General features: G+C 46.2%; 1 protein-coding gene across 5 annotated transcripts in view; it reads left to right on the top strand.

Moving 5' to 3' along the window:
- Positions 1–22942, top strand: part of LOC119187730 (histone-lysine N-methyltransferase EHMT1-like) — a 284030-nt gene that overhangs the window by 79358 nt on the left and 181730 nt on the right. For all 5 annotated transcript variants that reach the window (XM_075878680.1, XM_075878676.1, XM_075878679.1 and 2 more), the window contains 2 exons: positions 3694–3873; positions 8525–8613. In XM_075878680.1, the coding sequence (XP_075734795.1) occupies positions 3694–3873; positions 8525–8613 (269 nt within the window). The remainder of the gene's footprint in view (positions 1–3693; positions 3874–8524; positions 8614–22942) is intronic.

Here is a 22942-nt window from a genome sequence, read left to right as displayed (position 1 = left end):
AAAAAAAGCTTGCCCATTAGCCAGTGCTTTATTGTAGCACTGTCATGTACGTAATGCATGAACAAAAGCTTTTTGCTGAACTCTTATACAAGGTTTTTATACTTTTACTGGTGCAAGAACATGTGCGTATTCGTGGTAGGCACAGTGTATCGCAAAGCGCTGCCAGCCACTAAGCTTTCCTGACTAGACTTATCGACTGTCCCTCATATCATGGTGAACAGAATGAGAAAAAATGGTCATGCGTATAAGGCGCGAATGGTGGTACTGAACTAATCGCATAGATACGTGGGCTTTCTGCGATCTTACTTTCTTTTTTTGTTTTATGCAGATGAGAAAGAAGTAAATAAGTAGTTCAGTCACGTTACAGCAGTGCATAGCAGGCGGAACACAAGCTAACCACATACAAACAACACAGCCAAGACTGGAGTTGTGAAAGCGCGAAGCGCGCATGATAATGTTGCATAGGCTTCGTGCACTGATTCGGTAGAGATGAGCGTAGATATTATCAGTAAACTTCTGTTAACGCCTTTTATTCGCCGATAATCGGCTCGGACATACTCGTAACGAAGCGCCGCTGCATGTATTTGTACACGCACACCGCCGACAGCCTATTCACACTTGCGCGGGGATGGTGCTGCCACCTATAGCTCGATATCGCCGCGAATAGCTACGGCACATAAAACATTACTCTGTCTTGAAGTTGCGTTAGTTGCGTTGTTCCGGCGATAGATATCCAATGCTGTCGCCGGATCAACGGGAATGCGTCACTGTTTATCCGGTAGAAGGCGCCTTGCAAGAGAGCCGAGATGATGTGCCTTAAACCTAACCCCCACCGAAAACAAAAACAAAACGAGAGAGAGAGCTAGGAGGCATAGCAGGGCTGGGAAATTAATTGGCCTTGTTTTAATCCATGCACAACACGGCTGAAACCACCTTGGTGCACTGCGGAAAAGCATAATATAATTTAGAAGGGGCTGTTAGCAATACTGACAGGACAGCAAATTTAGTTCAATTACTCATGCATGTATACTACCGCATAATGGCGAGTACTAGTATGATTGCTGACGTCTCAAAAAGTTACTGGCAATCATTTGAAGCAGTGTGTTATACTTTTGCTGCCCTTGAAAAAAGAACTGTGCAAGGTTTTTTTTGTTTTTTTGGCCACCCCTATTGAAATTCAAGTTCGTCAGCTTGGCAGATCCCCGTTTTAATTCATGGATTTTGCCAAAGTATTTGACAAACGTGACAAGTGCTTATGTGGACTTTATGATTGTTTGCTTAGTGGGGTAGATCAAAATACTAGTTTTATTGAAACTGCAGTGCTCATGTTTACTCTGCATGGTTTAAGTGATGTTGAACATACTTTTTTTTCTAAATGTAAGCGATCTTTGCTCCAACTTTGGTCTTTTGTAATAAAAAATAATGTTTATTTCCCGTAACCTGCTCCAAATTGGCATTTTAGTGTTCTAAAGGCAAGATTCTGCTGCTCCAAAAATTACCCCAAGTTTTATTTTGGCTGTTGCACCCCCTGATTAGAGTTACATAATGCCTTAGCATTGTAGTTGTTTGTTAGCATGGGCAGAAATGTGGTTTGATCTTTGGTTGATTGGCATGGTTTGTCCATTGGCAGAATAAGGACTGTTGGGGTCATGTCATGACATGAGACGTAGGCTGGGGCTCCAGATGTACTCAGTGGTGTTTAAGTAAATTCTCCACTGATTGTTTTTGCCAGTTAACAGATGATTCTCGTAGGTGATGCTACTATAACTTCTTTAATTTGGCAGAAGAAAATTGAGAGCCACCTAGCTATACATCATAGATGCCATCTTTTGATATTCCCTCTTAGGAAAACAACACAATAGAAATCTGAGAAAAGTTCGAATAGCAAGGTGCAGTGTTTGCAGCAGCTTACTGACAATGTCAATATTAGGGGTGCGCAAATATTCTAAAGTTTTGAATATTCGTCGAATATTGCAATAGTAGTATTCATGTTCAATTCTAATACCACATATTCAAAAGTTTGCATTATCTAAAGTAATTCAAATGTTTAATCATGTTAACACAACATGTTACTGTAAAGAACTTTCGATTTTGCATCTTTATGATAAGTGTTTTAACAGTAGATTATGCAGTGATTACTGCGATTTCAGTGCAGTGCTGCGATAGCTGTACGGAAATGCACAGGAGCAAGATAACGGCTACTGAAAAACACGCCGGCACATCATAGCGACAGATCTACCCACCCTAAACATCTTTAGAAAATCTACTAGATGATGAACGGTCTCCTTCGCCGTAAGTGAGTCTTAGCAGTTTAGCGCTGTTACCGCTCTCGTATAAGCGTAGTGTAAGTGTACCGAATGCGCGCCGTTTGCTGCCCCACCCTTGTGTGCGGGACCACTTCAATAAAGTGTGCATCGCTTGTGGAAATCAAGGCAACTCGCTGCCATTGCATTGGCCTTAAAAAATACTCATTGCACCTTTGCAGTCTTTAGCTGATCGAGCACAAAGAAAAAATGTGACTGCGCAAGGGAAAATGCACTCGTATATAGCGAGCGGCACTGACGGAGTGAGCTTAGTAGGTGACGCACTGTGTGCAACTATCTTAGGACAAACAGCTTGACGATGCAGGTAACGCATATCACGTGTAGCTGCGTCTATTCATGGTCATGGATCGCCACAAAGCACGCATTGTTGAAAGCGCGACTAGTCTTCCGTCAGCTGTCAGAATGTATTACCTGTCATAGTACCGAAAGGATTTTATGGTAACACGTGATTATTAGAATGAGCTGGACTGTTTTGCTGCTCAATAGCAAACAAAGAAAAGGACATGCACTTTCGTTAACATTAAAATGGCTTTATTACATACATTCCTATGTTGTTAACGGTGATGCACATCAGGTGACGAAAAGTTGAGGCAGTTACTGCATAGTGCCTTTGGGAATCTGTCGTATATCTGCACCACACTCGTGTGGCAGCGTATTCTGCAATCAATCCTTTGTATAATGGGGTGCCATTTAGTTGCATAATTATATCATCTATCTCGCATGCCTTCCTTGTGTTATCCCCAGTACTTTGTGGTCACAATCATGCGGCTATGGGCGTGACATTACAGCACTTTTGATAGACAAATGGAATTGAAATATTACTGGTGGAAAAAAATCGCATCTTTTGTTTACTCAATATTTGATTCGTATGCAAAGCTATTTTTTCGTATTCGATTTGTATTAGAAGAATTTGATATTGGCACACTCCTAGTTAATATGTAAATGGTGAACTAAAGTTTCTCGCACTTTTGTAAAAGTCACCCATAGTTACCCGGCATGTACGTGGTCAGTCTGAATCGATCTCACTTCTCAGTGTTACTGCTGCAGGGCCCCATATTTTACGGAATGCTCAAATCGAAAAACTTCAGTTACAAAGTGTGTGCAAGCTTTCAGCATTAACCACTCCAAATATAAATACTTGCATAAATGAACTTTTTGTTACAACATAAAAACTTGTTGGAGGAAAAAAAAATCTAAATTTTGACCAGTAAAGCTGGGGGTATGTTTGATTGTGAATATGCTCACTACGCCAATAAACCTGGCACTTTCTTTTGCACCAAACTTGGGTGCTAAATCTCTACTGGAGCCGATTTGAAACCTTTGTGATGCGATGTAAAGAAGAATGAAATGACCTGTTTCTTTGGTGCAGCCTCTGTTGAGAGACCTTCGATAACACCTGGGCGCAGAAAATTAGACCAGATGGTGCGGCATCTGTGGCAAGAAGCTTCATCCAGTAGTAGCCGTCCGGTTCCACAAGGCGCTGCGGGCACATCTGTCTTGCTGGCTGCCTGCCGTCAGGGCGATGTTCGCAGGGTCGTTGAGTGCCTGTGTAAGTCATATTTTTTTTATTACTGTTGTAAGACTAATGGCTTGTGTTTGATGTGTTGTTTACGGCATAGCTTCTTCTGAACCTGTGTTGTTGAAGGAGGAAAAAAATAGTTTAATGTAGCTGATGATACTTGCACAATACAGTGAATACTTCATAATTCAAACTCATTTAGTCTGAAGTCCCACCTGATTCAAAGATTTGTGCAGTCTCACATTTTCTAATATAAATTTAACTTGATCCGAAGTGATGGCCGGCACCAGCTTGGTTAGTTTGAAGGTTTTGGCTACCTATTAGCAATACCTAAACCAGATTTTCCCCCAAACTTCGTGTAAATGATGTCACCTTGGAGGTTTGAGGCAGTGCCACAGCAATATTGGTAGGTTAACCTACCCTGCCTTGTTGCTGCTAGCCAAACTGCTGTGCAAAATCTGGTTCACGGAACGCCTCACAAATCATGAAATGGACTTTAAGAAGAAATTATATTGGCACTAGTATGCCGATAAATTGAATAAAATATATACTATTTTTTCTTGTATATAACCTAAACAAAAAAAATTGCCCGCAGCTTCCCTCGGGGGAACACTGAGGAGGATGCGGACCATATAATTGGTTAACGGGGTGTTAAAGTGCGACTTACTTGGGTCGATGGCTAAATTGGTTAACGTGGTTGTGAAATGGGGTGTTAAATTGCGACTTACTTGGGTCGATGGCTAAATTGGTTAACGTGGTTGTAGGAGGGGGTGTTAAATGAGTGAACACGTACACACGTATGCGAAAGGGCGGCGCTGGTCGAAGGGACGTCGATCATTGTGTTTGTGGATTCGTTGGAATTCATTTCACTGCGACCTTGGACGTCGACGCGCCGTACAAACCAACCGACGAGCGGCAACTGAGCGAGCGAGCGCCGACCTTGAGTATATATACAGCACGACGGCGCATGCACTGTCAGCTGTTGAATGTTCTCGAAGCGCGACGCCACATGCGCGTCCACTGGAGAATCAGGAGAATTGTAGATGTCGAACGCGGTGTGTAGAGGAGGAAGGGTGCACAGATGGTGGAGGAGTGAAGCGCGCGCGGTGTGTAGAGGAGGAAGGGATGCACAGATGGTGGAAGAGTGGGCGACGGCGCATGCGCGCGCGTCAGCTGTCGAATGTTTGAGAAGCGGTGCGGACGGCGCGGACGGCGCACTACAAGGCGCGAGTATAAGATGCTCCGCATCTAAAAAACAAAACTGAGAAATGTGGTTAAAAAGTGGAAGTGTGGGTTGTATCGGGGGATATATGCCTATAAATATATTTTTTCTAAAGTTAGGAGTGTGGGTTATACAGAGGGGTAGCTTATGTGCAAGAATACATGTTAAAGGGACACTAAAGGCAAAGGACAATTTGTCAGAGTGAAAGCTCAGTGTGTGACGTCAAAAATGGCGATATTATCAACTGCATTGCCTCACAAAGAAATTAAGCTAAATGTATCACACGATGTGTGCTACGAGTGGGAAACATGCGAAATGAGCCCAATGATGTGAGAGTTTCCCGACTACAATTAATCACAAGTAATCAAACTAGCTGCAATAAAAAAAGTACTTTCAGTGCATCAAGAGACGCAATAAAATGCTGCTTGTCAGTTGTTTGATATATAGAGAAAAGAACTGCTTAACTTTATGGGGAATGGCACGAGTGGTTCAAAAATTCAATTTTTTGCTGGTTAGGCTGGATAGGTGGTGCCATCTGGCAGGGCCCACTTGAACCAAGCAATCAGAATCATGGCCTCCGAGGTTGCACAATATTGTGCTATTCTGGTACTGGTGTCGGCGGCCGCATAGTAAAGGCGGGCAATGTTAGGCACGGTAACAGTGACATCTGAAAGACCGCTTAGAGGTGCGGGTAATTTGAAGTGCGCTGATGCAATGCAGACCATGAACACATTATTTAATTTCAAAATAAGCACTTCCTTAGCACTAAACTAGCCCTACGGGGTGTCTATACCGCTGTTTCGACAATCAGTGTCGACTTAATATTTGCCTTTAGTGACCCTATGAATCTTCCGCATGAAGTCCAGAAGTAATTGAGCCAACTAGTGTGGCTGTGAGACTCTAAGGGCAGGCTTTTGTGTAACTGATGGTTGCATTATCTCAGGCCAGTTAGCGGCAGTTGTCTCTTGCCTGTGTCTCAAAGGTGCACTGACACAGATTTGAGAAAATGGTATATTATTGCTCTTATATATTGTTGCTCTTATATTGTTGTTCAAGAGCACTAAAATGTGTATCAAAGTTGCCACAAACGCATTTAAAGGGTCACTAAAGGGAAATTATTGCTTTGTTTAGATTAATACACTTTACTCTGAGAAGTCTAATCTCATAAGTTTCACCATCATAAGTTCATGATTAGAGGAGAAAGTCAAGGTTGAAGTGTAATTTTTAAATTTCGTGCTGAAATTTCCGCACGTGACATCATGAATGTGGAAATGTATTTTTCGTATTTTCGCGACATTGGCTTGGTGAAATTTTCTGAAACATTGTACATTGAGCCTGTGGGCCCCACAGATGACAATGTATTCATTATTATCGATTCGCAGCACTTATGACCTAGTAGATGCCATCAACATTTTCTGCATCACGGTATTTGGTGTGAAAATGGTGTCTCCACTGCAGTTTGCACGCTTATCAAGGGTCATCTTGCTGTAAGAGGGGCTGTAAGGAATGTGGAATTATACACTAGTAATACTTGAAAAAATCGTTTTTCACTTTAGTGTTCCTTTAATGTACTTTTTATACCACATCCTTAAAAATCTATTGGTTTCAATATTGAGGGAGTGGTATCACAGTGACGTATAAGCACTGTGTGATGTATGTCCTAGTTACATGTGGACAGCAACTCTTGTTTTTTTTTTTTTTTTTGCACCACTTTGTTTGCTGTTGGGAATACATGTTGCATGTAAACAATGAAAGGTAATTTGACATCCAGTAGTTCAGAAAGCGATTTCGGCTGCATCCAGAACGTAGAGTTGACAAATCTAGTGAACTGTTTACTAGGCATGATAAATTGATAGTGTCCATTGTGGTGGGGTTGTTTTGCAGATGCTTGGCGATGAAAACGTTCTAATGAAAGTAAAATATCTTAAAATTGTTTCCTGGCTACGGTCTGTAGGTAGCAATGACACTACATGAACACTACATGCCAAGAAAACAAAAAATATCATTTTTGCAGGGTCGCAAAATGTTGTTGGTTCCGTCTAAACCATGGCGGAGTTTTCTGCTGTTAATACAGCAGTTTCTGCATCAACAAGAAAAGCTTTTTTAGGGGATAAGCTTATGCATATTTAGTTTAAAGGAATTTATTGCGTGAGGTTGGTTTGTATTTTGGTCAGAATATTACCCAAAAAGGCTGATTGCTATCATGCAAGACGATAAAACTTATATAGGAGGCGTGTGAAGATATATTGCTGATCAGAAAAGGGAGGGGCACTGGGTTGGGTAAAATTGTCAGTCCACCTGAATCTTTAGCTTTAATTCCAACTTTGTAGAACAGAGGTACAGTCGAACTCCGCTACAACGAATGCCGCTTCAATGAAATTTCCGCTACAACGAAAAATTCTCTGTTTTCTCGTGACCAGTCTATAGGAGTTGATGCATAAATATTTTCTATAACAAACATTTTTCCTTTTGCCATTCTGCTTCAATGAAATTTGACGATAAAATTCCAGGCTCAGATATTTAATGCTGTGCAGTAAACACATTCTTGACCATTTTTATGCATTTCCAGAACATGAAAATACGTCGAGGAAGTCTAAAACAAGTGTTGGCGCCTACAGAAACTGCCGCTGCTAAACGTGTGGGCCACCATTGCTTGCTTGCTTCTAGCTGCAGCTCAGTCGCTCAGCTCATAGTTTTGTACTCGCAGATGCTGGGTGCAATTGTGGAACGGTGCTTTTTCCGATGCCAATGCTTTTGGCTCTTTTCGCACTTGGCCAGTGTGGTCAACGGTCAGAGCGGCTGCTCATCCGCGTTATGAACAAAATCAGCCAGCCGGGACTGGTTGATAATAAGACTAGCATAGAATATGACATAAGTTGTCACCACTCCACGATACCACACCTCCATTTCGGTGTTGTCGGATACTCTTTGACGATGGACAGCTGTGTTAGCGTGTTAGTGCAACTGTTAGATTCATTCACGAAAGTCATTGTGGCCCTTGTTTCAGTGTGCTCTTTACCAGGGTGTTGCTATGCATGGGGGAATATTTCGTTGTGACTCCTTTCAAAAAGAAAAGGAAGCAGCCAACACTTCTTTAATTTAAGTAATAAAAGTTGCTTTGTTTTGCTAGCTCAGGTCAGCTATATTTTTTCTGTGCCCTGCCCTGTCAGTTACATTGTAGCGAGGTTCGACTGTACTACTAAGTTTTAATGGGAATATTTGAATAGTAGCTTGTCTGCTTTATGCCTAAGATACTATTTTAGTGTGCTATGTATTATTCTATTCTGTATTGTATAGCAATATTACATTGTGTCTTTATCATGTGTTTCAATGTGCTTTATTTATAGCCAAAGTGTTCTCCTGCTAGTAACTTCTGGAAAGCTAGTGACCCTAAATATTATTTCTGTTAACATAAGTGCACTAATGTCTGCAAACTAATGTTATGCCTTGCTCTGACAGCTGGCCGCAAAATTGGCCCAGCAGACTCTGGAGCTTTGCATGCAGCTGCGCAAGGAGGACATCTAATCTTGGTTCACATGCTCGTCAAGGTTTGAACTGTCTTGTTACTTTTTTTATATAAGATGGCCTATATTTTGCAATTAGACTGTTTGTTTCGGATGTCCATATGTTGCACGGTGTCCCAACGCTCATATGTTGCTTTTTGCTGTTCTAAATTTATTAAAGGGGCTCTGTTTTTTAAGTGGACCTGGAATGAATTCACTAGAGGAGCTTATTTGCTCAGGAATTTCCCAGCTTCAAAAATTTTTAGAATCTGTCTACCACAAGTGGAGTTACAAAGATTTGTTGCATGCGGCAATTTGTGGTGAGCTCGCTACTCACCGTAACACTGCGGGCTCAGGCTTAGCGAGCCACAGGGCTGTGTCTCTTTCACCTGCTCACGTGCAGCGCACGGCTCCGTGTACGCTCAACTAACAAAGCATTTAGCGCGGTGCGGTAAAACAGACAGTGTTTGATTCATAGCAACGCGCAAACACTATATTGCCTTTGGCGGCACCCCGAACAACATACAACGTCCGCTCCCTAGACGCGGGGAGCAAAGGCTCCCGCACGCGGATCTTCACAATAAAGAGCAGACCGCGAACACGTTGCAGCTGGCAATCGCGAGCTTTGACACGCCGGTCAAGAAAGGTCCCTCGCGGCTATGTTGCGCACTCTTTTGATCTGGGATTGGTCGCAAGAGTTAGAGCAAACCTTGTTCACGAAGGCCTATGGCTAGCGCAGCTTGGCATGGTGCGACCACTTCGAGCACTAGGCTCTGCTGATTGGCCTAGTATATGGTACTGAAACTAAAACTCAGGTAAACACGGCCGCCGGGGATGCTTAGGCACCCAGGCAGGCTATAGTCCGGTGATTCCCGAAAGGGATGCAGACGAAGGGAAACCACGTGCTTACTGGGCGCTGGCCAACAAAGGAGAGGCTTTTCCTGGCGCGCACGTGACTCGACCTCGCTAATTCTCGTAGCCCCTAAGAACACGGGTCGCGCCCGCGCGTGGCGCGCTGTTACGAGAGCACGAGAAAGGAAAAGGAGCGGCCTTGCAGCGAAATGTCTGTGAAATGGTCGCAGGCGAATCTCTGATTTCCACAAACTGCATTCTCTTTTCTCTCATCCTGACGAAACCGGGGGAAGCTAAGCAGGGAGGAATAGCATGGGGGAAGAAAATGCATCATGCGTGACTCAAGACCTTCAGCACTTTTCCTTTTTTTTTCTTCAAATACGTGGCTTTTCAGTGCGCTCTCGCGCGCGTGGAAAAGTTGGAGCCTGCTGTGGCGGGCCCGGTAACAACCGAGTGTGCCATGCTCAAATCAGCCAATGGCTCATACAATGGCTGTGACGAGTGATTTTTGAGCTTGTTCCATGATTTGTCGAGAGAAGCAAAAGCAATTTTAGACTGACTTTTAGAATTCATTGTGAATTAGAGGCCACGGGCTGTGCTGTAATATGTGGCTCACGTGTTCTTGGGAGCTTCGATTGTCTATCGGCAGCGTTTTTTGACAACTCTAAAAAAAAAAAGCCGTTAGGCCTGCGTGAAACCCGCAGCACAATGGCAGTGAAAACTGGAAGAGCAACCTTTCTAGAGCCTTTTTTAAACAACTGTTTAGGTAGCTGCTACAAGCACACTTGGAGGGTATCCACTGTGTCATAAATTAACATAATTTTTCTATACAGGGAGGCATCCACTATGCCATTCTTCGGAGAAGTGTGATACCCGCTACACACTTGCAAGAAATTATGTGCATTTTGTTGATGCTGTGGCTGTCGACAATGAAGAATTACTCCTGAGTTTTTTGTAATGGGTTGGAGCATTCGACGACCCCCTCGTTATGCAATTCACATTGTGTGATGCCTGGTAGTTCTGCTGCTGTTGTCACATGCTTTATTACACATATTAATGCGATTTCTTACCTGACATGAAGCCTGCATAGGGTCACTTCGCAACAAAGTATTAAGCATCGGCTGGCACGCAGGGGACCTAGGCTGGCACGCAGGGGACCTTCGTTAGAGTCCCTATCTGTCCTCTATGCTTGTTATTTATTTAGTTATGTTTTTATTTCGTGCGACAGTAGTTACGGACACCGGCGGAGGCGGAGAACAACGACGCCAAAAATGACTTTTGTGATCTCAGAACAGCTTTCACTGTTAAAGTATTTCAGGGCTCCTATAATATAAGCCATACCGTATTTACTCACAAAATCTTCGCACTTTTTTTGGGCGGAAAACTAATGCAAAGTTAGGGGGGTGCAAAAATTACACAGTGAAAACTTTCTGCGAAAACGTACTGAGTGAAAAAGAAAAAGAAGTGAATCTGGAGTCTCACGCCAGCAACTAACTGCAAGCTTTGAAGAGTATTAAAATAGACTTACCTCATACAATATAAGCACAGGTTCAACATGAGGCAAGATTAATTTCAGACACAAAAGATGCAAGCAAATAGTCGAGAATTAGAATATCATTTGCAAATCTTGTGGACGTTGCGGGCATAGCGGTAGAGTTCCTCACTCAACAGGAGCCCGCAAAGGGTTAGCGTATGACGTCAGTGTTGGGCTGATGGTCATTTAAGGGGGGAGGCTACACTTGATGGGCAACTTTTTTTTATTTATGTATAGATCTGAATGAAATTTTCACAGTCTGTGTATTTAGATGCGCAGATTCTAAAAATGTAATTACTTTTTGATAGCTCAAGTAGTTTTCAAGATACTCCACAGTTAGTGTAAAACCTGGGCCCTTTGTTTGCAGCCTAATTAGCATCTAAGCAGGAAGCATCAAAACACTGGCGACAGTGTAGAAACAATGTAGGATGTTTAAGGAGTGAAATATGTTATAAATCAATTTGCTGGGCCATTTTCAGCAAGAGTTAGAGGACATTGATGTTCAGAGAAAAAAAAAAAGCCACCCTCACTTGTCACACATGTGACCCAATAAATTTTTTTTCTTTGATACTGTGAACAGTAGGAAATTGATGAAGGCATCCTATCACTGCCACCAGTTGTAAAGGGCTTGAGGTCGATGGCAGGAACGGTGGGCTTCTTTAAGGTAGCTGGCTTCCCGCCGTCATCCGCATAGCCAATCTTCGCCATTGAGGGGACGCGTTAAGAGAGGTAGAACGAAGATTTATTTACATAATATGAGAAAAATGGGAACTGTACAGGGGTTCAGAAGATTCCGCATTATGTACAACAGAGATTCAGTTTGATTCAGCACATGATTCCGCTCGTGATTTACAAAATGCTTTGGCTTTTATAGCCCGCCGTCTCCTTTACACTGAGATCCGAAGAAGGCGGTGAGCACTCTCGCCACAAATCAGGTGACGAAGTTTGAATGGTCCAATGGGAGCACGAGCGCACCACACAATGACGCACCCGGCCCCCGCCTTGAAGGCGTCGCAGGGCGATAAGGTAGAGTCCGGAGAGGGAAGGTTGAGCTCCTCCGGGGAGATGGCCGCTAACCCGAACGTCAGCAGCGGTCCATGCTGCTTTCAGCTTCAGGTAGTCCGAACGCTCGATCCCTGAGAACGGCTCCCTCGACGTCTTCCCACGCTTCCGGGCTGTCGGTGCTTTGCGATGTCCTCGCGTAGATGACAATAGTTAAGTCAAGAGGTTGCCTTAATGAGACCAGCCACAGTGGCACCGTCCCCCCCCTCTGTTCCAGTCCGTTCAACAAAAGGCTTGTCTCACGAAGCTTTCGTTGAGACCCGACTGCTTCCTGGAACATCTACAGTACAGCGTCTTGCAGACTGGGCGCCGATGGGGTTGAAAGCCTCCCTAGTAGACCGGCTTACGCACAATGGCGTCTGCCCAAAGCAATTGCCGGGCCAAATGTAATCCGTATATTGCTTTCAAAATAAGAATGTTGCATACTGCATGCATCTTTCTGGCAAAAAAAGAATTATGCTGATAGCTTGAATAGAACAGAAGTTATTTTCCCTCCAACTTGGCAAATGTTCCGATATTGATGTTTTCAGAAAACAAGGAAAAACGTTTGAGAACACCTTTATTGAAAAAGTACTAATAAAATCTCACGAAAATGCACCAGGGGCATAATCTGGATGCATCCCATCCTTATGCTTCTTGACCAGCTTTCTCAGACTTTGGGACGCTTCTTTCTATTTATTTGAGGTTGCACTCTGACGACAGTCCTCCTCCCTAGCCCTCAGAGATGTGCTGCTGAATATTGGGATGTCCAGCTGCTCTAGAATTGCAGCAAATGTATTGACATTGCCTGTGTTGAAATACAGCACAGCTTCTGCAGCAGCCGCTTGCTCAACAAAAACAGAAGCATGCTGCTCCTTTGATACCAAACTCCAAATCACAGATTGGAAGCTTTCATGGGAATTCTGAGTTTTGCCTTGCTGGCATCTTGCCTCGCTGCCGCACCACTTGACCCCAAAAAGCGCTCAATTTTTCGCGTTGTTGTGGACATTGACGAAAGACCCTCAAACGTTATGGTAGTCTCGCGGGCGCGCGTCTCATGAACTTCACTGGCATTGATCACATCAGCGTCTACCTGCACACGGCCGGAGTCGACATAGCGCGCGCTGTCAGGGAGGCCTGTGTCTATGCGCACTTCATTGTTGCCGATAGCATTGGCGCAGTTTTAATTCACAGAGTGTCCGCTATTCGGGGGAGCCGTCTTGCACACTCCTTATTTGATAACATCTTCAGTACACGGGCGGCCAGTGTCCATGCCGCGTACGACGGCGTTATCAAACAATGGGCGCTTGCTTCCTTGACACAGTATCAACACCATTGGGCTTTCTACTTTTCATCCGTTAACGGTAAAAATGATGCTGCGATCGGAACTTTTTTGCACCGCCGGGCATAGCGCAAGCACATTAGGGATACGAGTCACGACACCATCGCAAGGGCGATACCCTTTCAAAATGGCTACAGTCACTGCCAGGGAGTTTTCCAGGCCAATCGGGAAGCGCCATTTTGGTCACGTGCATCAAGCAACCAATGGAATCACGTGCTGTGCGTTATTATGACTTCGCTGTTTTTGCTTTTTTCGAGGGGCACATAGTTGTGTACTGGAAAAGAAAAAAAGCTATAAACGCGACCTTTCCAACAAGACCAAAATGGCGCTGGTCGAGTGCGTAGTTCGCGTACCGTCGGCGGTTGAAGTACGGCTAGTTACACTTCAATTTAAAGGTCCGCTTGCCCGAAGTTGCTCTCTTTATGGGTTATAACTTGAGAAATAAGTGAAATTTCGGAGCCAAACTTTGCTGATAAATGCGGAAGGGCATAGAGAACGTGAAAATGATGAGAGAGAAAATGCTATTTTTGGCCCGATTTTCTACTTCTAAGTGCCGTGTCACCCTTTAACACAGACCCGTCCGCAGTTTTCTTCTGCAGTCGACGTTCTTAATGAAGCCGACGTTTTTAAGGCATGGAATGTTGTTGTTGGACGAGATGAAAGTTGGACAGTGCAAGCGGTTTAATACAAGGAGTTTTAGCTATGATGGCCTTGTGGATCATAAAGAAGAGAACACGAAATGTACAGGTTTGGCCGACCATGCACTGGTGTTTATGTGTTGCCCGTTCACTGACAGCTACGCACAACCTGTAGAAGTCTTCACTTCCAAAAATGCCATGCGGGGCACTGTGCTATGTCAACTGCTTTTGCAAGCAATTGAAGAAGCTGGAGCGTTTATTGACGGGGTCATCTGTGACGGGGCCAGTACGAACCGTACCATGTGGAAGCATCTCGGCATCTGGTGATCTGGATTAAGAGAAGCATTTCTTCGAACATCTGCTTGATGCTGAATGGAATGTGTACATGTTTTCAGATATCCTGCACTTATTTAACTGCACCAGCAACAGTCAGCTGAAGCAAAAGTATCTTAAAGTGCATGGAAAGTGGGTGAAATGGTCTCATTAAGTTTGCATTCAAAGAAGAAGAGACACACAAAAGAGGCCTCAAGGTGTGCCCCAAAATTACTCTGTGTCATATTTGCCCTAGGAACATGGACAAAATGTGCATGAAATTCGGTACTTAAGTTTTCAGCTCTTTTATGGCTGCTGGCATGAAGTACTATCAGGAACAAGGTAAAAATAATCTGAGTGACTGTGAGAGAACCATTGAGTTTAGAGTACGACTCAATGATTTGTATGATGCCTTAAACTGACGATACCCGGCGGAAGGAATTAAGCAAGGCAACAATGATATATTAGGGTCCTGAAAGAAGGCTTGAAATGGTTGAACGATTGGGAAAACGAGGTTTCTGATGGGCTGATTTCCTATGACATCCTTTTGCCACAGACGACGGCTGTAGGACTTCGCGTCACATTGAAGTCCACCATTGATCTTTGCTACCATTTACTGAGTAAGTGCAGCTTCCAGTAGGTTCTTACAACCAAATTCAATCGGGACCCATTGGAATGCTTCTTTGGAAAAATCCGTCAAGGAGCTGGTGAGGACCATCACCATGACATGCCTAAATTCATGCAGGTGTATAGTACGCTGAGTATATACACACGTCTAAAGCCACCTAATTTTGGAAATTGCGAAGCAATAGAAGATGATCCCATTTTGGATTTCTCTTGCTTCAAATCAATCTTCAAAGGTGGCGAAAATGTGTCTGAAAGGCAGCTCGAGGAACTTCGGGCGAATTTGGATGGACTTATGGACTCGGAGTCTAGGGAATGTGAAGATGTTTTCCCAGCAAGTTCGACAGCAGCCGAGGCAGTTGACTGCATAGTTTATTACGTCTGCGGGGACCTGAGCTGTAAGCTTCAGGCTATGTTCTCATGCTTAACTTGCAGGCGTTCACTCACTGTGTCTTCAAGCGTTGCACCGGAAGCTGCCTTTACGAATTCAAAGACGAAAGAAGGACTTGAACACTCAAACCACGAGCTCTACTCTGTGCTGAAGACCGCGGAAGATTATTTTCCCAGTTGGGCAGATGACTCTCATGTGTTTTGGGACACTATTGAGGACGTCACTGAACAAAAGTTGACATTTCCGTGCTGTGAGCGCAAGTTCTATGCAAGGCCGAAATACAGCTAAAGAAAGCTGCAACAGAAAGAAAGAGACAAGGATTTGCGACGTTCAGACTCCTCTTGTTGCACTGTTAGAACATGCCTCACCTTTGCGACAATGCAAGTGGCATGAGTTTCAATATATATATATTCAGTATGTCATGAATGTAAAAGAATAATTTTCTCTGTTTTATGTTTATGCACTACAATGATACGTTGCAATCAGTGTTGTTGTTTTTTTTCTGTTACAGGCGTAGTGAACATTTTTTCACTACATTTGCTTCGTTTTGTGAGCATGTTTTCACTGGCATTCATAAAAAGGGCTGCTGATTGTTTAATGTGAAAAAAAAATACTGTGATGCGCTTTCTGTGCATGGTAAGAAGGGATGATGAAATCAGTGAGAGGATGGGTGCAGGGACCCCGTAAACGTGTCTAGATTCCAACGGGTAATTACACGGTTGTCAACTTCACATCATGTATTTACCATTTGAGCCGGGTTTATAGAATTTGGTGCAACACCAAACGGTACAAACACATGTCAACCAATTTTTTTTCGGCATCTAAGTGGTTGTTTTACTTTTTACGAGCAATCAGGCGGTATTGTTCCAGTTCTGCTTTACTGGTCATCAAAAGCATGTGCGTCCCACCAAGCTGTTAGCACGCTTCCCAGATCCAGCTTACCAATCTGATTGCACCACCTACCATCGGCGAATACACGAAAACCAGTGCATTTAATTGAAGAGCCAGTAACCGTAACCCACCTGCTAAAATCCCTATCAGGGATTGCAGTATTTATTTATAAATAAATAAAATTTGGAAAAGATGTCAATTATGTTCGCGTCTGTTATGCCCCAAGCAGTATAAAGTCCACAGGTTGTGCGAAACCATCTTCAAACACCAGCATGCGTTTCATAAAGGAGCATGGAGAACACACTTGCCGTGTGTTTGAAACCACCGTCATGCTTGGTGAGAAGAGTAATCAGTTTTCACTCTTTGGCAGAAACAAGGCTCCTGTGTAATTAAAATCGAATTTTCAGTGAAGGACCGGCTGTTATAGCAATGCCTCTTTCTGTTTTCAAGTTGCGTTTACTCGCCGCCAGCAGTGGTCCGATGGACGCGCAACGCTGTTACTTTATCTGGTCGATCGCTTCCACGAGTGTCCCCATCTAAAGTGTTTGTATCTTACACCAGGATTAGGACACATGTATATAAACTCGGCAAAGGTGGTTTCGCTGTAGCAGAGGGGTGCGAAGCCGTGAAAGCTCCTTTATAAATGTACAGCGATTTGCATGTAACCTCCTATAAAGGTCGTTTCACTGCTACAGTCGAACCTCGATATATCGAATGGCGCAGCGATCGCGAAATAGTTCGATATATCCAGAATTCGATCTAGAAAAATCACGAAAAAAATGCGTCAACAGCTTGCTGAAAACAACCAACGAACCGTTCAAGCGTGGTGCACTAAATACTCACTTGAAGATTCAAACATAGTATTTATTGTGTTGGTTTAAAATATTGAAAAAGAGTAGCCTGCTTTAGTTGGCCATGGCGTGTTTTATGACTGCGTCCTCAATATAGTCCAGGCGATCTATAAGTGATAGGCCGGTGCCTTCAATCGCGCCGCAGTGGCGGCGCAAAAGAGCCGAGGCAGCTACGACCTCAGCTGATGTCGGGAGCGGGGCACCATCAGCGCTTGTGGAATCCACCTCGGCAGAGTCTTCATTTGGCTGCTCAGCAGTAGCTTCGGCGACAATCTCCACATCCGTGAGCTCCGCCGTGAGCTCCGTTGTTCGGAGTTAGACCTGTCGCGCACCACAGCACGCGACAGGCTTAACTTCGAACGCACGAACACTGCGAGCACAACGACCGATGCCTGCAAGCTGCAAGGCTGCGGCGTGAGTCCGGGTGTAAAGCGCGTACGTGGTGCGCCCATGCCGGCTCGCCTGACTGCTTTCCCTTTCCCGGCGGCAGCGCGGGCCGCGTCCGAGACAGTCGTCTGCGCCCTTTCCCTCCTATACTTTCCTCCTTAATCTTTACCTCCCACTCCCCCTTCCCCCACGCGAAGCCGTGTCGGTGCCTTCGTATTGAAAGACGATAACAGCTCCGCATTTTTCTGTTCTCTTTCCTCATTTAAGAACGTCTACCGCAAGGCTGCGGCGCGCATACGCCGCTACGTTAAAGTGGTGCTCTCGGCGCCATCGATGTGGGCAGCATTCGTAAACGCCCGCTGCTCTGCCGCTACTTTCGAGAGTTGCGGGAAAGCTCGCCGCCTGTCAATGGAGCGCGGGCGGTTTGGGGTCGCTGAGTTCGATATATCCATTATATGTCAAACTTTGTTCGAATTAAGAAATCAATAATGCATGCGATTTTCCGCGTGATATAGGAACCGTTCGATATAGGCAATAATTCGATATATCTGTGTTCGATATATTGAGGTTTGACTGTATGAAGAGGTGCCAAGCCGTGAGAACATCTAAAATAAATCGGCATTATCGCGAAGCCCTGCTTCAAGGTTAAATGCACATATTACCCTCGCTTCAGTTCATCACTTCAAGTTTACAAACTTATATTCGCTTCATCATTTTTTTTCAAGCTTAAAAACCTATATTGGCTTATATGCTCTAAATATATAGAGTAGTAATGTATAGTAAATCACTTGCATTCTCTTGAAAGTGCAATCTCGCTACTGTCGAGGTACGAGAGACGAGACGGTGGCGATGAGGCTGTGCCGTGGTCTCAGCTTTTATTTGGGACGCGAGCGTAGACGGGTTTTCAGCAGCTGTGTCCAGCCAGGCCAGGAGCTAGGCCGTTCTCAAATGCCTCGTGACTCGTGCCACACGAGCCCCAAGCGGGTCGCTTCTTTTCGGGGCGGGCAGCTGGCCAAATCTAACGTGGCGCTACATAGGCTCCCCCCCCCCCCCTAGCGTATTGCAAGATCGAAAACATGTACAAAAGAAAGAGAAGGACAGATACTATGTACATGAACGACAATTCATAAAGTGTCTATTTGGGAAGTCCACGTTTTCAACGTGAATAGGCCATCGGTAATCAGTGGGTCTCCGGCGGGCGACTCTGCGAGAAGCGCAATGGACGAAGAACAAAACACCGAGTCGCTGTGGTCATAGACAAACCCGTCTCACGATCAATTGGTTGGACAGATGGAGAGTGGGCCGTGTGTCACGAGGTTATGCTGCTAACGTTGGCAGGGGGTCGGCAGTGAGGGTTTCTATGTCGGGGTCGACGCAACACAGACCTCAAAGATGTGCGGCATCCGACGTGCCGACGGATGCGGGAACGTGTCCGAACAACGGCGCCACGTGCACTGTGGGTTGGGTACATGACATTGGGGTTGTCACTGTGTCGCAGCACGCGCTACCAACTGGTCCGCAGCTCTCCATTGAAGAACGAGTTCACGGGCCTGGCTTCCTGGCTTCCTGTGAGTCGCAGCGAGCTATAGCAACCGGCCATCATCCCTGCCTTGACCAAGACTTCGCTTCCCTGGCTAAGTCTCCTAAATCCTCTCGTCCGACCACTAACGACTTGAGTCCAACGTTCGACTGCCCATCCGACGAGGTTCAGGACATTTGTGCTGCATGCGACCAGTCAGCCACGAGGTGCGTTTTTTCAACGTCCTCGGCCGATGATATTGTAGGCATGCTCGCCACGCACTTGTCTTGGCCGACCTTTCTGGGCCCACATTACCACTGACGCGTCAGGCACCAGGACGGCAACATCACCGAACGCCCCGGAGTCTACCGCACTACGGACATCGTCACGCCCGCTATTCGCCCCCTGGTCGAGGAGGCTTCACTGTCGACGATGTTTGAAGGCGCCTCTCCACCCACCTCAATTCTCTGCATGTCCTGCCTGCAGCGACAATCCTCGCCCTCGCAGTCTCCCGCAGCTGAAGTTAAAGTTACGAGCCACCAACCACAGCCAATGTTCCGAGACGCTGCGTCTATGACTGACGTGCTTGAGGACGATGTGCCTGGTCCGCTTCCGACAGGGCCCACCAAGCAGGCCACGCCTGCGGTGGAGCAATCTAGGGGGTGTTGGGTATATGTTGAGGAAGGAGAGGCGAGACGGCAGTGCTTGAGACCGTGCCGTGGTTTCAGCTTTTATTCGGTACGCGAGCGTAGACAGGTTTCCAGCTGCCGCGTCCAGCCAGGCCAGGAGCTCAGCCGTTTTTTTCCTCGTGGCTCGCGCTCACTAGCCATGTCGCTCACTTCTTCTTTAGCACGGCAGCTGGCCAAAACTTTCGTGGCGCTACATAGGCTGCCCCCCACCACCCTAGCGCTTTGTGCGGTTTCAAAAACATGCAAAAAAGGAAAACCAAAATAGGCAGATACTATGTACATTAGCGACAGTCCGCAGATTGTTCGAACACTGGGAGCCGCGGAGCGGGCAAAGTGCTGGCCGAGCAGATGTTGTAGGCAGCAGAGACGCAACACATCAATGCATGGGCATTGACGACACCAGCGGTCGCCACTGAAAAGACGGCTCAGTGAGTGTGATGCGAAGCATGATGATAGCTTGGGTAGGCAGGCGTCACAAGTCGTGCGAGATCGGCGCAGGCGCGAGTGTTAGTGGGAAGTTGATGCTGTCTGCGTGGCTTGCGGGCATGAGCACGCAGGCCTATGGTCCCGGGAACGACATGCCGGAAAAAAAAACTGCAACGCACACTGCGATCTCCGATGGGCTGTAGAGAAAACGGCAGGCAGACGTGTTGGACAGAGATGGTCTGGTGGCAGGAGCTCGTGATGCATCTGGATGGTACCAACGCTGGCACATCGCTGTCGCCTGGACTTGAGCAGCACTCGTGATAATGACTGTGTCGTTGAAATTCATGTGGGGAGTGCTGATTTGGCTCAAGCTCCTCCGCGCTGTCTTCAGAGGTGTTCGACAGCAAGCCATGCATCGCAGAAGGCTCAAGCTGTGCCAGGGCATGGTGCGGCATGTCTGTGGATACAGGACCACCTTGTTCAGCCGGAACAGGAGAGCTTGAGTGTGGGACGGCATGCTGACCATATGCTTGCGTGACCGGTGGATCATGATTGGGTCGCTCCACCGCAGGCAGAACTGGAGCGTCGTCCGCAGTCGTTGCCATGCTAACGGTAGCTTTGCTGCTGGCATGGGAGATGGAAGCTGGTTGGGTTATGATGCTGCACGGGATGTCAGCGAACGGGTCAGGTGGCAACGATTTGGGTGTGGTACACCACATCAGTAGGCGCTGAAATCGTGGTGTTCACCAACGCATCCACAGGCGCTGATTGGTGAACCAAAGGCTGATCTTCGGCTAGCGTACACTGCGATACGTCAGCGGAGCAGGTTGTCTTAAGACGGTCGCCTACCTCATTGTAGGCGGCTGGTGTAGAGACGAGAGGGTGGCAATGAGGCTGGGCAATGGTCGCAGCTTTTATTTGGGACGTGGATGTAAAAGAAGCCCGTAGAAGTACCGGTTTGGTTGCTAACGTTGGCAGTGGGTCGGTGGTGCTCTTGTAGAAGTCGGTGGCGGTGCAATAACACCTTCTGTGCTCTATTGCGGGTGGCATATCGACACGAGTATACGAGTTGACTCAGGCGGAAACGCCGTGATCATGGCACTATGCAAAGGACGGCATTTGATCGGTCGGCGCGTCGGGCCGAGGTGGACGAGGCTTGCGACAAGTCAAAGGGAATGCCTGGGGTCGAGTTACATGCTTGCCGGTTCGCTCCCCTCGTCAAGAACACGGCAGGAGGCATGGCGTGCAACAGAGCAAACGCGCATTCCAGAAGAGGGTCAGTCGGCGTCCTGGGAGTCGTAGAAGTCTCTTCGGCAGTCGGCGCACGAGGGCTCTTGCACAGGTCGACGTGGCCAATGGCTGCCTCTGTGGCAGGCGCAAAGTGAGTCGTGTGCTCAGCCATAGACGGAGCAGACACGTCGCACATTGGTCACGGTGGTAGCATCCAGCACGTTCGGTCATGTCTGGAGAGGGGCACGAGCTTCTGCTGCAGGGTAAATCGACAGGAAAGGCGAGCTGCGGCGATGGCGTAGTGGTTAGAGCATCCGCCTCGCATGCAGGAGGTTCGTGGCTCAAATCCCGGTGCCGCGCAGTTCCCAACCGGATTAAAAAAAAAAAACCCGCGTGTTGATGGAACTACATTAAGAGGCCTTGGGTGCGGCCTCACCGGTAACCACCGCCGGCAACGCACTCCCTCACCAGAGAAGGATTGGCCACCCTGGTGTAGTGTCTGGCCACTACCTTCCACATGCATACGTCAAATAACTCACGGCCCTCGGTCCCTAGCAGCCGCAAAGCAACTGACCACGGCGGCCGTCAAATCTGCAACGCAGCAGAGGGTGCTAAGAATCTCTGGATCCGGACAGGCCGCCATTGGAACCTGAACTTGGCAATGTTTAACGCTAGAACATTATCTAGTGAGGGAAGTCTAGCTGTACTATTCGAGGAGCTAGAGGGTGTTAAATGGGATATAATAGGGCTCAGTGAGGCTAGGAGGACAGATGAGGCCTATACGGGGCTACAGAATGGGCACGTCCTTTGCTATCGGGGCTTGGTAGACAGAAAAGAACTGGGAGTGGGGCTCCTAATTCACAGAAACATAGCTGGCAACATAGAGGAATACTATAGCAATTATGAAAGGGTGGTAGGTATCGTAATTAAACTGAATAAAAGATACAAGATGAAGGTAGTACAGGCTCACGCGCCTACATCCAGCCATGATGACGCTTCAGTTGAGAGCTTCTATGAAGACGTGGAATCCGCAATGAGTAAGGTAAAAACACAGTATACTATAGTAATGGGCGACTTTAATGCAAAGGTAGGGAAGAAGCAGGCTGGAGACCAGGCAGTAGGAGATTATGGCATCGATACTAGAAACGCCAGAGGAGAGCTACTAGTAGCATTCGCAGAACGCAATAATTTACGGATTTTGAATACCTTCTACCGAAAACGAGAAAAGCGCAAGTGGACATGGAGGAGCCCTCAAGGCGAAAATAAGAACGAAATAGACTTTATAATGAGTGCCCACCCAGGAATCGTGCAGGATGTGGAAGTGGTTGGCAAGGTACGATGCAGTGACCATAAAATGGTACGGTCTCGAATTCGCCTAGACTTAAAGAAGGAACGACAGAAACTGATACGCAAGAAGCCAATCAATGAGCTAGCACTGAGAGGGAAAGTACAGGAATTCAGAGTGTCGCTGCAGAACAGGTATTCGGCTCTTAGTGAGGAAACCAACCTTAGCATAGATACAATGAATGATAATCTGACGAGTATTATCACGGAGTGTGCAGTGGAAGTTGGAGGCAGGGTAGTTAGACAGGACACTGGCAAGCTTTCCCAGGAAACGAAGAACCTAATTAAGAAGCGTCAAATCAT

This window comes from Rhipicephalus microplus, chromosome X, assembly GCF_043290135.1.
Source record: "Rhipicephalus microplus isolate Deutch F79 chromosome X, USDA_Rmic, whole genome shotgun sequence".
NCBI lineage: Eukaryota > Metazoa > Arthropoda > Arachnida > Ixodida > Ixodidae > Rhipicephalus > Rhipicephalus microplus.
This window is presented reverse-complemented; position numbering and strand designations above follow the sequence as displayed.